The sequence below is a fragment of the Camelina sativa genome, chromosome 8 (assembly GCF_030686135.1).
Source record: "Camelina sativa cultivar CO46 ecotype springtype chromosome 8, ASM3068613v1".
Classification (NCBI taxonomy): domain Eukaryota; kingdom Viridiplantae; phylum Streptophyta; class Magnoliopsida; order Brassicales; family Brassicaceae; genus Camelina; species Camelina sativa.
Genome location: NC_141887.1, coordinates 28,406,426 through 28,421,699, shown reverse-complemented (window position 1 = coordinate 28,421,699; position 15,274 = coordinate 28,406,426). Strand labels below are relative to the sequence as shown.

The 15,274-nt window shown below is 37.0% G+C and overlaps 5 protein-coding genes across 6 annotated transcripts in view; 1 reads left to right on the top strand and 4 right to left on the bottom strand.

The window, feature by feature from the left end:
* LOC104708724 (uncharacterized) overlaps positions 1 to 385 on the bottom strand; it is a 1,071-nt gene extending 686 nt beyond the window's left edge. The window contains exons 1-2 of one of the 2 annotated variants that reach the window (XM_010425342.3): positions 262 to 385; positions 131 to 190 (exon numbers count right to left, since the gene is read on the bottom strand). In XM_010425342.3, coding sequence (XP_010423644.1) covers positions 131 to 167 — 37 coding nt within the window. In that variant the 5' untranslated portion in view covers positions 168 to 190; positions 262 to 385. Of the gene's footprint in view, positions 1 to 130 lie in introns of both variants that reach the window. The other variant, XM_087463196.1, reaches the window with a different exon arrangement.
* A 265-nt stretch (positions 386 to 650) lies between these two features.
* On the bottom strand, positions 651 to 1,668 carry LOC104708723 (putative F-box protein At5g04010). The gene is given in 2 exon segments (XM_010425340.3): positions 651 to 1,197; positions 1,200 to 1,668. Coding segments are annotated over 2 exon segments (840 nt in total). The 5' UTR covers positions 1,591 to 1,668; the 3' UTR covers positions 651 to 748.
* A 392-nt stretch (positions 1,669 to 2,060) lies between these two features.
* LOC104709950 (calmodulin binding protein PICBP) lies at positions 2,061 to 7,158 on the bottom strand. The gene is made up of 3 exons (XM_087460825.1): positions 6,598 to 7,158; positions 2,306 to 6,475; positions 2,061 to 2,222 (listed from the first exon to the last, which is right to left on the bottom strand). The coding sequence occupies exons 1-2, from the start codon at positions 6,883 to 6,885 to the stop codon at positions 2,351 to 2,353; spliced, it is 4,413 nt and encodes a 1,470-aa protein (XP_087316951.1). The 5' UTR covers positions 6,886 to 7,158; the 3' UTR covers positions 2,061 to 2,222; positions 2,306 to 2,350.
* A 1,806-nt stretch (positions 7,159 to 8,964) lies between these two features.
* Positions 8,965 to 9,573, bottom strand: LOC104708722 (uncharacterized). The gene has a single exon (XM_010425339.3). It carries the CDS (start codon positions 9,462 to 9,464, stop codon positions 9,195 to 9,197), a length of 270 nt encoding a protein of 89 aa, XP_010423641.2. The 5' UTR covers positions 9,465 to 9,573; the 3' UTR covers positions 8,965 to 9,194.
* An 838-nt stretch (positions 9,574 to 10,411) lies between these two features.
* LOC104708721 (triacylglycerol lipase SDP1) lies at positions 10,412 to 14,179 on the top strand. Its single transcript, XM_087462707.1, has 4 exons — positions 10,412 to 10,829; positions 11,187 to 12,661; positions 12,743 to 12,886; positions 12,970 to 14,179. Exons 2-4 carry the CDS (start codon positions 11,243 to 11,245, stop codon positions 13,888 to 13,890), a joined length of 2,484 nt encoding a protein of 827 aa, XP_087318833.1. The 5' UTR covers positions 10,412 to 10,829; positions 11,187 to 11,242; the 3' UTR covers positions 13,891 to 14,179.
* Positions 14,180 to 15,274: the final 1,095 nt, after the last annotated feature.

Below are 15,274 nucleotides of genomic sequence, written 5' to 3'. Positions count from 1 at the left end.
TAAAACGAACTTGTGATGTACATTTAACAAATAACAAGTCTTTCTTCCTCTGTCTATGCATTACAACAAGTATTTCTTATAGCAGAGAATTGAGTAAGAGGAGAATTCAAAGAAGAGACTGAAGTTGTACCATTCGAGACATCATCTGATGCCGCAATTTGATCCATTTGATTATCCGATAATCTAGGAACTATCACAAAAGATTTTAAGATTCGGAGTACATGACCAAATAAAATATAAAGATCAAGCAAAGATGTTTACCCTATCGATGTGGGAGAAGAAGAGTAAAGATGTTTATTTTTTCTATTTTTGTGTTGGGATGAAGAAACTCTGCGTCTGTGTTTTGTGTGATGTGGCGTCTTCCTAGCTGTTAAGAGTTACACGTGTTTTCAGTCCGAGCGTGTTTAGTCTTGATATCGTAGATTCAACGTCGTGAAACTCAATATGGATAATCTTATTATTATCCAAATATATCCAAAATCCTCAATTTTTAAAAACATATCATAACAAAAAAATCTTTAAGACTAAAATATGGAATATTTCACCATCTTGGTAAATTGCAGAGTAACCCTTTTTTGTGTTAGAACATTATTATATGTATCGCAAAAACCCTAATTACATATTTGTAAACTTAAAGCCAGGAAAAAAGAAAGAAAAAAAATCTATATTAGAACGAAACTTGTTGACACACGTTATACTGGAAACTTCTAGGTTACTTGCTCAACAATTCTCACACTCGATAACTTTTTTAGTCGACAAGAAAACATTGGAGATATCTCAAGACATCGTCAACAAACAGAGATTTCCAGTTGTATGAATCTGCCATTGCGAAGACGACTTTATCAAGAACCTCTTCTTTAAAACTTGGCTTCACGTCGCCCACTAGCTTGCTGCTGTCGCTTTAGCGGTTTGTTGTCGCCGGAAGTTCATCGGTGAACCATCCAATCTTAGTATCTAGTGTCTTCACGACAGCATCCGATATTTGGAAGATTCTTTCGTAGTTCCTTAATGCGACGCTCCACGACATGCGCACGTCCTTCATATCAGCGGTGAATCCCGAGTCGCTAACGTCAGCTTCGATTTGGAACCGCTCGTTCGATCCGAACACAAGATCCTTCCCCTGCTTCACAACTACTGCTTCCATTGATCAAGCTGACACGTGTACAATGAATACAAGATCTGAGAGAGAGATCTTAAGTTGTTGCGGCGGCGTTTTGAGGCAGATTCAGCTGCGGATGTTAGGCGCTTGTACGATAGCCAGGCCGGCTTACTTTAATCCTTGGTGACGGCTTTGAAGAAAGGAGAATGACGTGTGACTAGTAGAGACTTCCATAGATGTTCCGAGGAGAAGCACTTTGACCACGTGGTGGAGACGCAAGAGGCTACGGCTAGAGTTTCAGGCTCCATGTAAGGCCCAACAAGACAGAGAAGCTCCCAAGATGGTGGAGACGGCTCGGTATGCTCTTCTTCTTTGTGCATAGCCATCATGAGTATGAGTTTCTCATCATTGATCTCGTCGTCGCGTTTACGTTTCAGAGGGTTTTGTTTCACGGTGGCAAGACAGGACACAAAGGACACGTTAGTAGACATGTGGCAGTTGTTTATTTCAGAGGGTTTTGCTTTACTTGTTTACACAAATCTGAAACAAACAAGATTGTTTTCTTGAAGTTTGGAACTAGAGCTGAGGATCTATATTTATAGCCGTATTAGATGTTAATTACCAATTCCAAATCCAATTAGGTGTTAGATGTTTATTACTAAATTCAAATCCAATTAGGTGTTAGATGTTAATTACCAATTCCAAATCTAATTTAGGAAACGCGTCAGGATAATGATATAGATAAAAAATCAAGAGAAAAGCGATTTCATTGGCCGGTTCTTAATAAAATCCAAAATTAAAATTTTGAGATTTTTTATTTTCTTACAATTATTTAGTTGTTGTAATTATTCAAGTTATTCTAAAATTCGGTTATTCAAGTTATATATTAGAATTAGTTTGGATTTGATTGGGTTCGATTCAGTCTTTTATGTTTATTAGTTATATGTAAAGGTTGGAGAACTCAGTAATTGAATCCATTTTAATCAAAATGATGAATCAATGCAAGAACAACAGATAAGAAACACACGAGAGATGATTTGCAAGAGCAAATAAAAATTCTTTCGTTATCTTCCAGTTCCTTGATTAGTCTTTCAGATCTTGTTCTTCATGGTTCTTTTGTTTTCTGAAGGTATAATAAAGTTATCATCAAGACAATGGAGAAACTAAGTAAAGAATGTAGTGTATAATTATGATGCTTTTGTTTACCTTTTGAACTGTAAACTGCGTGTAATATAATAAGACGTGCTCGTCTCAGTTCCCTGCTGAAAGTGTCTCAAACGCTTGTACCAATAACTGAACTTTAAGTTTCCGAGCTGGTGTTAGCTTAGAAACCACTCCTTGAAGTGCGTTATCGACCATCCATTCATCGCCGTTTCTCTTGTTTTGAGTTCCTTGATGCCGTAGATTCACTTTTTCAGCTTCAACTTCGGGGTTTGGAGGCAAGAACCGAGGCTCTCTCGGGTTGAATTTCCTTACATTCTCTAAGGCTTTGACGAATCTCCTAAGCAAAATCGCTTTTTTGAGGTTGCTCCATCGGTCAATCCTCACTTTTGAGACCTGTAGAGTTTCACTCTTCTGTTTTGTTTCTCCTTGGATAAGGTTCTGATCTTGACTCTCTTCAAGAGAGATTCCATCTATGACTTCTCCTAATAGCTCCACTGCTTCGGTTTGGTAAAGTTCCATCTTTTCACCATCCACATTTGTGTCATCCTTTGATTCTTCTTCTTCTTCCACTTCTTTTCTTGTTTCTTCAGGCAATGCTTGGTTTCTCTCATTCTCTTCCATCTGTTTGCATAATAACCGCCACAAGCCCGAGCATTGTTCTTTCTCCTCAAAATCATTGGCTACACCATCAAGTTTTGTACTCTCTTTGAGATCCTCTTGTAGATTTCTCAATCTTCCTCTTAGAATCTCAGCATTACCTTCATTTTCATTATGGACCACCATAGAAGAAATGCTGGATTGACGAGAGATGTTCCTGGACGTTGCTGCTGAACCGGGGGTTGAACCACTCCCCATATCTTGTAAGCTTATAGTGTCGAAAGCTTGTGCAAGAAGAGTGACTTTTCTTTTCTGAGACGGTGCTAATGTCGATATGGCTTGCCGTAGAGCATAATCAAGCATCCATTCCTCTGAATTCCTCTTCCCTCCAATTTCCTGATGCCTCAAACGGATCTTTTCGGTTTCTGGATCGGGTTCCCAAGGCAAAACCCGAGGTGTCTTGGGGCTAAGTCTTGTTAGACTTCCTAAATCGCTGACAAAACGCTTAAGAAGAATGACTTTCTTCACATTGTTCCATCCCTTCACTCTTTTCTCATTAGACTTTGGTTTGAAGGTGCCCTCCCTAGCTGAAGAAACAGGCTCTTCACTAACTTGAGAGTTTCTTTCGGATGGTGTTTGATCCGTAGTTATATCACTGTCCATAGATTGATCATCAGATGAGTTGTCCGGGATTTCAGATAGAATCTTCTCAAGCGCTTCTCTAACAAGTGTAACTGTTCCGCTTCTTCTAGCATCTATTTGAAGACCACCAGCCTCATCATCACATTCATCTTCAACTGAAGCCACTGATTCACCATTTGCAGAGTCAGTTCCTTCTTTCTCCGGTACCATGTGTTTATAGATGAGTTTCCACATTCTAGAATCTTTCTCTTTCTCAATCACAATTCGCTGCTTGAAATTTCTGATAGAAGGAGGCAAATTTCTGGATTCCTTCGGCGTAGAATCAACCTCATCTTCTCCTTTCAAGTCTTTATGATGTACCTGAAATCTTGCAAAGACATTTTTAATCTTCAGCTCATCTTTGTTGACTTCATAATCTTCCTCTAGTTTTGGTTTTCCTTCTTCGCCAGTTTCATCATTGTTCCGAGGGGTGGTACCACTGGTCTTGGTTTGTTTAGGAGTATCATGGCCATCAAGAACTGTATCAAAGGCCTGCACAAGGAGTTCAACCTTCTTCCTCTGTACCGGAGCCAATCTTGATATAGCTTGTCTAAGAGCATAATCTAGCATCAGTTCCTCTCCCTCTGTTCTTCTTCCCTCCATTATTGGTTGGTGTCTCAGGAATACATTTTCTGCCTCAAATGCAGATTCAACAGGTAGATTCCGCAGCTTTCTCAGATTAAAAACCTGTACTTTCTCCAAGCTTTTCACAAATCTTTTTAAAAGTATAACCTTTCTCAGGCTGTTCCAGGTCCTCTTGGTCTCTCCTTGATGTTCTTTCTCCTCTTTAAGAGAGTTAGATAATTCTGAATCAATCTCTTCGTCGGATGATGAGTCAGGTATCTCTGAGAGAATCGTTTCAAATGCTAGCTGAATCGACTTCACTGCTGCAGCATTACCATCTTCAATACCTGTCATCTGATCAGTTCCATAGGACCACTTGTGTTCTTGCTCAGTTTCATTACGATTTCCCTCGCTGTTGTCTCTCATGACCATGTGCTTCTGTATAAGGTTTCTCCATGTAGAAAGATTTTGCTTTTCAGAATCTCCTTTCTTCTCTTCTACTTCTATCAATGAACCCAAAAGTGACCCATCTACTTCTTCCTCCACAGCAAGATTATAACATACACTTCCATCTGCTATTGATTCCAAAGCTTCCACAGATTTCATATCAATAGACACAGAGGATGATGCTTCACAAGTTAACTTTGTTTCTTCAAGATCCTTTTCTGGTAAAACTTCTCTTATGTCTTTATTGTCTTCCAAGATAGTTTGCGAGTCTGCTGTTTCGTAATCTTCTCTTACGGGACTTCCAAGATCATCATGACCTCTAGAACCACCATCCATTGGCATTAAACTTTCAAAAGCTTTAACAAGATGTTTCACTTTCCTTTTCTGCGATGGAGCTAGTGTCGAAATGACTTGCCTAAGAGCATGATCCAGCATCCATTCTTCTGCAATCTTCCTCTCCCCAACCAACTCTCTTCTCAACCGCATTATTGTTTCTCTGTCTTCACCATTAGACAACTTACGCTTCTCTCTTCGATCCAACGACTTGAGAAACCTCTTGAGAAGAATTACCCTTTTCAAGTAACTCCACTTCTTGGGACCTCTTTGATGATCAGATTCCATATGAAAAGCAGAAACAATCACAGACAAATGGTTGTCCATACCTTCAATAGGCTGCATATCCGAGCTAGATGAATCACTCGAATCAGCTCCTACATCATCTTCTTTTGGCAATCCATCCTCTAAAGGTTCATCTTTTATAACAGAAATATCATTGGACGAGTCATCATCGGTGATTTCCGCAAGTATCTCATCAAACGCTTGCTTAACGAGCGATACAGTTTCATTCCATACATCTACTGTTTTCTTAACATCCTCTTCTCTCATTTCTCCAAAGGAACCTTCTCTGCAAACTTCTTCATTATTATCTCCCACAGTTTTCTTTCCATCCTCTTCTCTCATTTCTCTAGAGGAACCTTCTCTAAAAACTTTCTCATTATCTTCCACAGTTTCCTCACTCTTCACATCATCATGATCGAGACCTGTCACAGTTTGCTCACATATATTGTGCCATTGTGCAGCGTTTTCCTTCAAATCTTTGTCAATTATTCCATCTGAATCATCCATAATCTCGGGTTTAGATTCCTGAACCCATTGTTTATTAGCTGATGCAACAGTCTCCATTGATACCATTCCTCCTTCCTCATTATCATCAACATCTACCATTACAGTCTCACTAGATCTTCCATTCGATTCTGAATTGTTTCCACCGTTCTCCGAGCTGGAAACCTCTTCTTCAAACAATTCTTCGTTAGATTCCCCATCTGCATTATCATCCACCTCCTTTGATTCTTGATCAGTCACAATCAAAGGCCCTCTCTTTCTACTCAAAGTCCGCTTCAACAACACCAAACGCCGGTTCACACTATTCTGCCTCTTCATAAACTTCCTCCTCATTGACACAAACCGCTTCAAAGACGGAACACCAACATTGTTATCCGCAGCGTGGCTATGACGCCTACCGTGCAGAGAACAATACCTATAAGTGCAAACATCATTACTCTTCTTAGAAGAAGAACCTTTCATAGCTGAAGAACACGTAGCTTTAAGCAACCCATTGTATCTTAAGCTTGCTATTCTCTTCAACCTAGCCACTCCAAGATTCTTCTGATTATTACTTTCTATATTCTTAGAAGCAGAAGAACTCGTTGGTCTCAAGTAATGAGGCTTTAACAATCCAAAACCTTCATTAGAAACTGAATCGAGAATCTTCTGTCTAGAATTTGAAGTTAAACGCTTCAAAGATCTCATCTTCTTAAGTCTCTGTCCTCCTCCATGTAATTTCCTCGTTGACTGTCTCCTTAGGACCTTCATACTTGAAACACTCTTCAATTTCGCTCGTATCTTCATCGATCTTGACCTCTCCTGAAATCAAAACTCAAAAATATTTGTTTTTTTCTTTTTCTTTCCCAGATCTCTGATTCTATTACATCTAATGAGCAGAGAGAGATGAAGAAAAGAACACAACAGATGTGGGGGAGACTTGCCTGGTCAATATGTTCGTTATCATCAGATGATTTAGAGTAAGTTCTGGAATCATCAGACATCTCAGAAGAAGAAGAAGAAGAAGAAGAAGAAGAAGAATCTTCGGACTCGGCAGTGTAGCCGGAGAAGATAGCCGGAATCTGATCAACAGTGAAGTCGGAACCGGAGAATCCAAAACTGGGCAGTCTAGAAATCTTGATGGGTTTCTTCCACATCTTCCTGTCTCTCCTTTGATGAACTCTTCTGCTGTTTTTACTTGAGCTCTCCGAGAACATCATCGGATTTGACATTCTCTGTGTGTGATCAAATCTAAAAGTTTCGAGCTTTTTGATTGACACCGCAAATCTCTCTGTTTTTTTTTTTTTTTTTTTTTTTTTTTTTTTTTTTTTTGTCAAAGACAGATGACCAAAAAAAAATTCACATAATTGCCATTTTTATGTTTCTCTCTGTTTCGTCCTCCAAAAAATTTGTTTACTTTGATTCGTGTTTGAACACTCTTTTGAAGATGAGAAATAGCCGATGTTGAAGTTTTTTTTATTCTATATTTTTTTCTTGCTGAAGTTGAATTTTTATAGCCGTGTTGCTGGATAATTTTATTTATTTATTATCTCTTTGTTTACTTTTCTGCAAATTATAAAAAAGTGAAGATGACGTTAATTTTATTTTTAACAAATGTCATTTGACCTGGTTTATTTTTATAATGATGATTTATAGATTCAATTCAATCTTTATCAGTTTTGTATTTTTAAAACAATTTTTTCTTTAATTTTTGTAAGAAATTTAATTTTTAATAAACAGAGTGTTTTTGTAACATTTCTAGAGATTTCTGCCAATAACTTAACACTAATCATCTGCGTTTTTATAGACATCAGTTATGGTTGATATAAAAAAAAATCTGAAAAGAAAAATAACGTTCATTAACTAAGGGAATTGAAATCACATTAATGATATAATGAGGCACAAAAAAAATCTGCCCCTATTAATTCCATTCCATGCATACTTAATTAATAGACATATATATTCATTTGATGTTGATAGACTTTTATTAAATTCAACAGGGGAATGTGGGTGTTAGTTAGTTTAGTTCGATGATACTAGTAATTCAATTGTGAAAGCAAAAAAGTCAGGGGATAAAAGAACAACACTCATAGTTAAAGAACTTAAGATGATGGTACTACTTACTTAAGCAGTAGTAGTAAACAGTGAGAGATGTGTGTTACGGAGTCGTGTTTTCACTTTTAAATAAGCAATGGTTCCAAAGTTTAATTAGGTTGTCAAGTAAAGTAATTAGAGAGAGGCAGAGACCGACTTTTTTTTTCACTGAATAGATTATATATTGATTGACCTGTTGGAAAACTAAAATACAAGACGGATCAACAAAAAATCATCCCAATAAAAGCTGACTCAAGATTTAAACTATAAACTAGCTCTATCCTCTTCAAAGAGATCTTGTAACCAAGAGGAATATCCGGTTGCTACATACGAGTGACGCTGATCCTCTCTTATGACGCTTTTAGCTATAAGGTGAACTCCAAGATTTGAGTTTCTGTCTTTCAACATCAGGTTCCAATCCAAAAAAATTTTCAAACTTGCTCCCAACATATGGAACTGAAATTTAAGAGATGGCCATGCTTTTGGTCTAAGTACAGCTTCAACCAAATCTTTATCCTCCGAAGCAAAACTAACTTTGTTGTAGTTGAGATTTAACATACTTTCAATAGTCCAAATCCAAGCTTCAAGTTTCGCAGAGACCGACTCATATGATCGATTTTATGATTTATTATTATTTTTTTTTTTTAAGCAGCTGGTCGTATTGTATAATTAAATAAGAACGCGTAAAGGTAGGTCGTGTTTGATGACTCCTCTACCACGTGACTTTCGGAATCACTCTGTTACACACCACGTCGTCACTATTCTTATTTCTGTTTAAACAAAAAAAAATATCAATTGTTATCCCCACAATTTTTACAAGTTTGGTGTCTCTAGACTCTATGTAAAGTACGTCAATACAATGTACCATCTAAAATGACACGATTGCCAAAATTTTACCTAACTTATGGTCAAAAGAAGAGAAAGAAACAAATCCGCGGAATAAAGATTTAAAGATTACTAGATTAAAATACTACGAAACTGTTTTTGAATATTTACACCCTACCCAAAAGAAGAGATAATAACAAATCCGCAAAACAAAAATATAAAGATTCGTAATATACGAAACTGTTTTTGAATATTTACATCGTATTGCATAGCATATATATGTAAGTACTTGTTAGTTATTACATGTTCACACACATTGTTTCTGACGTTTGAGAAGAAAACAACATCGTGAATTGTTCTGTTCAATGACAAAGACACTGACAAAATTATAGATCATCCCTTTATAAACACATTACTGAACAAACGATATTTGTGGTATAAAAAAAAAACTCATCATCAACTCAAAGCATGACAAAAGAAACTCCCAAACATCGATCAAAACTCTTAAAAAACGAAGACAAACTTACACAACATAAGCATATCAAAGGATTCTGTAACTATTCTCAAAAAAAAAAAAAAAAAAGTCCCGAACTGCTCGTTAAAAACAATTAACAATTTCAAATTAGGCCTTCACTCTATCTCTACGTGGTGGTATAAAATCATGAGGAATAGGTGCTAGATTACCTCCTCGAACTGTTGGAGTCGGGCTCCAAGAACCATGATCCTCGAGAAATACTTCTTCCCAAATTGTATCATCTCTCTTTGCTAGATCTTGTTTCACCGGAGGAGAATCAACTGATAAACTTTCTCTGGCCACGGAAGCGACAACCATCACGACCAGTGCAGCAGCAACAAGAAGAAGCCTAACGTGGTTGATCATACGAAGCGCCATGATTCTTGATTGACTCAACTAGCTAGGACTTTCCACCTTCTCTATAATTATAATTCATAATGTGCTGTTATTCAAGTAGAATACGTAAGTACATATTCGTGTGTACATCATAAATGGTAATTGTTGAGTAGTGGTTTTGTATAATACTTTTAAGAATTTATTAACACCTAATATAGTTGAATAATTTGTATTAAAAAAAAGTGTAAAATAAAAGAATATGGTTGGCTCATCCAAGTTTCGTTTATGACTTTTCTTTTACATCAAATGCTAGTTTTCCAAGTTTTGGAAAAAAAGTTTAATTTCCAAGCTTTTTTGGCACAAATTTTCAAGTGCAATCATTTCAAGTGTTAATCTTCCAAAAAAAAAAATTCTTACTTCTTTCATAATTTTGATAGTAAAATCATATATAATGGTTTTCCCTATTTTTTTCCTCTATAATAAAGATCTTTATAATAGAAGTGAGTTTTACTCCAACTCACCTCTATTTTCACCTCTAAAATAGAGGAAATCTTTGTAGAAAAAAATAGAATTTCTCTATAAATAAAGAAAAAAATAGCAATCTTTATTTTAAAAGTGAAAATAGAGATAAATTGAAGTAAAATTCACCTTTATTATAGAGGATCTTTATTATATTATACAGGAAAAGATAGAGGACCATTGGTCTAATAAACATTTTACGTACCTCTTTGATAATTGATACTATTTTAGCTCCTAAAAAACGCTTAAACGTTTTAAGTCCCAAACAGACTGAAATTACTTTTAACAAAAAAAAAAAAACAGACTGAAATTACCGTTTTGCTGCCAATATTTGTACTAAAACTCAGCGTTTTGAGGAGAAAAAAAACAACTCAGCGTTTTTTTAGATTTAAACATCCTGTGATTAACCTTGAACTACAGGTCGTTTAGCGTGTTGAGAATACAATACCATGACATTTTTTTCACTACACGTGGGAATTGCGTAAAAATCTTATCCAACGACCTTTTTGAGTTTTCTTTTTTCAAACGTTATTTTATCGAAAAAAACAAAAAGAAAAAAAAAAGGAAGCCGTCATGATCGGGACGGCCATTCCCATTTGCTTCTTCTCTCGGCCGAGTCTTGAGTCCGACTCTGCGTCCGTGTCACCATTATTATCAGATCGAACCCTGTCTTATCTCGTCGCGATTCCCTATGCAAAAAAAAAAATCCTTCCTTTCTTTTTTTCCTTTTTTAAAAAATCCCACATTTATTCACCTCTCTCTCTGATCTCTTCTCTCTACTCTCTTCTCTCTTCCCAAGTAAACCTCTCTGCTTCACGTCTCTTCTTTTTGCTTGTCGATTTTGCTCTGTGACCTATTATTATTATTATACCCCAAGTCCTGAATCAGGTAACTTTTGTTTCTTTCTTTCTAATTTGATCTTGTTTTCTCAATTACGAGGGTTTATGATTTATAATCTCTGGGTTTTTTTTTTATCTGGTTTCCAATTAGGCTGATCTTGTCAAAGTCTCCTTTTTTTTACCATCAATTGAAACTCGTTTTCAATAAAAATAAAAAAAAGGATCATACTTGTTTGTAAAAAAGCTTAATTTTGCGAATTGCTTCATAGATAAGCCTAATTTGGCGAAACAAAATTAAGCTGACACGGTTTCAGATTTCCTAAAATAGAATCATTACTCTGTTTCTCTCTGCAGAGGTTTTTATAATAAATATACTTGTTTTTGTTTGTTGGTTACCTTTTTGCAGTTTAAAACACACACACACACACACACGAAGTCGTCGTCTTCTGGAAGAATCAATCAATGGATATAAGTAATGAAGCCAGTGTTGATCCCTTTTCCATTGGACCAACATCGATCATGGGTCGAACCATTGCTTTCAGAGTCTTGTTCTGTAGATCAATGGCTCAGCTTAGGCGTGATCTTTTTCGCTTCTTGCTGCATTGGTTCCTTAGGTTTAAGCTGACCGTATCACCGTTTGTGTCGTGGTTTCATCCTCGGAACCCGCAAGGGATCTTAGCAGTTGTTACAATCATTGCTTTCGTGTTGAAACGTTACACCAATGTGAAGATAAAGGCTGAAATGGCTTACAGGAGGAAATTTTGGAGGAACATGATGCGGACGGCTTTGACTTATGAGGAATGGGCTCATGCTGCTAAGATGTTAGAGAAGGAGACGCCAAAGCTGAATGAATCTGATCTTTATGATGAAGAGTTGGTTAAGAACAAGCTTCAGGAGCTTCGTCATCGTCGCCAAGAAGGTTCATTGAGAGACATCATGTTTTGTATGAGAGCTGATCTCGTGAGGAATCTTGGTAATATGTGTAACTCGGAGCTTCATAAAGGTAGACTTCAGGTTCCTAGACATATCAAAGAGTATATCGATGAGGTCTCTACTCAGTTGAGAATGGTCTGTAACTCTGACTCAGAGGAGCTTTCGTTGGAAGAGAAGCTTTCCTTTATGCACGAAACACGGCATGCCTTTGGTAGAACGGCTTTGCTTTTGAGTGGTGGGGCTTCTCTTGGTGCGTTTCATGTTGGTGTGGTTAGGACTTTGGTTGAGCATAAGCTTTTACCTCGGATCATTGCTGGTTCTAGTGTCGGATCTATAATTTGTGCCGTTGTAGCCTCAAGGTCTTGGCCGGAGCTACAGAGTTTCTTTGAGAATTCTTTGCATTCTTTACAGTTCTTTGATCAGCTTGGGGGCGTTTTCTCAATCGTGAAACGAGTAATGACACAAGGCGCTCTACACGATATCAGACAATTACAGTGTATGCTTAGAAACCTCACAAGCAATCTCACATTCCAAGAAGCTTATGACATGACAGGAAGGATACTTGGGATAACCGTTTGTTCCCCAAGAAAGCACGAACCTCCTCGGTGTCTTAACTATTTGACTTCGCCTCATGTGGTTATATGGAGCGCAGTGACTGCTTCTTGTGCTTTTCCTGGTCTCTTTGAAGCTCAAGAGCTAATGGCTAAAGATCGAAGTGGAGAGATTGTGCCGTATCATCCACCTTTCAATTTGGATCCAGAAGTAGGCACTAAATCGTCTGGACGCCGGTGGAGAGATGGTAGTTTGGAGGTTGATTTACCGATGATGCAGCTTAAGGAACTGTTCAATGTCAATCATTTTATTGTGAGTCAAGCCAATCCTCACATTGCTCCCTTACTCCGTCTGAAGGATTTAGTTCGAGCTTATGGCGGTAGATTCGCAGCTAAGGTATGTTTTTCGCATAGTTTTTTGCTGGTCTCTGTTTCTTTTCTTTGTTGTAACGAAACTCTACTTTTTTCACCTTTTTAGCTCGCGCATCTAGTGGAGATGGAGGTCAAACATAGATGCAACCAGGTATTAGAGCTTGGTTTTCCACTTGGTGGACTTGCAAAGTTATTTGCTCAGGAGTGGGAAGGTGATGTAACAGTTGTAATGCCTGCTACTCTTGCTCAGGTTCTGATCCAAAACTCGAAATCTTGAATTTTCTTTCATTGAAACTTGTTGGAGATTCTTATTGGGTTGTGGATTTTGTGTAGTACTCGAAGATTATACAAAACCCGACTCATGTCGATCTTCAGAAAGCGGCTAACCAAGGAAGAAGGTGCACTTGGGAGAAGCTTTCAGCCATAAAATCAAACTGCGGGATCGAGCTTGCTCTTGATGATTCAGTGGCTATACTGAACCATATGCGTAGGCTTAAGAAAAGCGCCGAGAGAGCCGCCAGTGCCACGTCATCGTCTCATCACGGATTAGCTTCAACCACCAGATTCAATTCTTCTAGAAGAATCCCATCTTGGAACGTCATTGCCAGAGAGAACTCAACGGGTTCACTCGATGATCTAGTCGCTGACAACAACAATCTCCATGCTTCTTCGGGCAGGAATCTAAGCGACAGTGAAACAGAGAGTGTGGAACTGAGTTCTTGGACACGAACTGGTGGACCTTTGATGAGAACAACTTCTGCTAATAAGTTCATTGACTTTGTTCAGTCTCTTGATATCGACATTGCATTGGCAAGAGGGTTCAGTAGCAGTCCCAATTCTCCAGCAGTTCCTCCTGGCGGCCCATTTAGTCCAAGCGCGAGATCCATGTCTGCTCATTCCGATAGCGAACCAAACAGCAACAGCAACAACAACACTACTTCAAGAATAACAGTGACTGAAGGTGATCTTCTACAGCCTGAGAGAACAAGTAACGGGTTTGTGTTAAATGTTGTTAAAAGAGAGAACTTGGGAATGTCATCTATAGGGGGGAATCAAAATACCGAGTTACCAGAGAGCGTACAGCTTGATATACCGGAGAAAGAGATGGATAATAGCTCTGTATCCGAACATGAAGTAGACGATGACGATGAACAAGAAGATAATAACGGTGCAACGGTCTCGAGTCCGGTTACTGAATCTTCAGAAGATTCCGGTTTACAAGAACCGGTGTCTGGTAGTGTTATAGATGGTTAGAGTGATTGATTGATTGATTCAATTCAAGTGAAATAGATTCTCAATTGAGTTTGGAGAGTTTCCAAAAAGGGGTTTGATGCGCCTCTTGTGTATTGTTTGCATTGATTATTGTTTGAAATTTATCATATTCATTTGTGAAATTGGAATATATTTGTAAATTTCATTAGCAAAAAAAAAAAAAGCACTCAATTCAGTACAAGCTTGAATTAGTGTTCTTCCGTAATCCTTAGTGATAATGTCTATAATATAATTTGTGTTGAAATAAATGTATAACTTTTTTGTGAAACTATGATAAAACCTTAAAATGAGAAAAGGAGAACAAATGTATAACATTTGTATTTTAGACCAAACAACAACACATTTTACTAAAAAAAAATTATTATTACAGTAATAGACTAAACATAGTACGTAATCTAGTATTGAGAAAGTAACATATTTTAGATATAATTGTTACCCATTTTGTAATTTTATTTTCCTATAATAAAGTTACCCATTTATTAAGGACTCTTTAAGTTTGACCAATATTCATGTTCACAATTAATGCAAATCCAATTACATTTAATGTACAAAGGAGACTCAAAACAGCTATATAATACTACTATACTAATAGTATGTATATATAAGCAAGCCTATACGATCATCAAAACATAAAAACAATTGAAGAATTCCGAGAAGATATAAAATGGAAAAAGTTAGAAGCATTTTCGTCGTTCTTCTCCTAATTTCTTCATGTAAGTCTTCCAAATTTTATTGCACTTGGTCGATTCTATTGAAAACACACGTTTTGTTTTTGTTTTTTTTTTCAAAAAAAATTGAATGAGGACTTTGAGACTTTTAAGTATTGCTTTCTTATATACACCAACGAACCAGAGATAATCCATGAAATTATTGTGGTTCATATCTATACATCTATACAATGTAAGACATATGATTTAGTTCGGCTTGGTTTGGTTTTGAATTGTGGTTCTGGTGACTGGTATACATATTTTATACAGGTCTGATAATGAGGAGTGAAGGTCAGTTTCGATGTAAGAGTGCTAGGGATTGTGATCCTCGTGCTTGCAGAATAGCGTCGCATGTAATATGTGATAAAAACCACAAATGTACATGTGCTGATGGTGCTCCTATTGGTGGTCAATGTAATAGCATCAAAGACTGTTACCTTTCTGGTTGTCCACCAAACTCTCATGTTGTCTGCCAATGGCATGTCTGCACCTGTGTCCCCAAATTGATTTAAAAATTGTCTCTAATTAGTAATTTGATATAATGTCAGTCTTATAAAGGAAGAAAATTTAAATACTATAATTCACCTATATGTGAGATGTATGAAATTAATATCTGTGGATTTCAGTAATAATAATATAGAGGTTGGTAACCATTTATA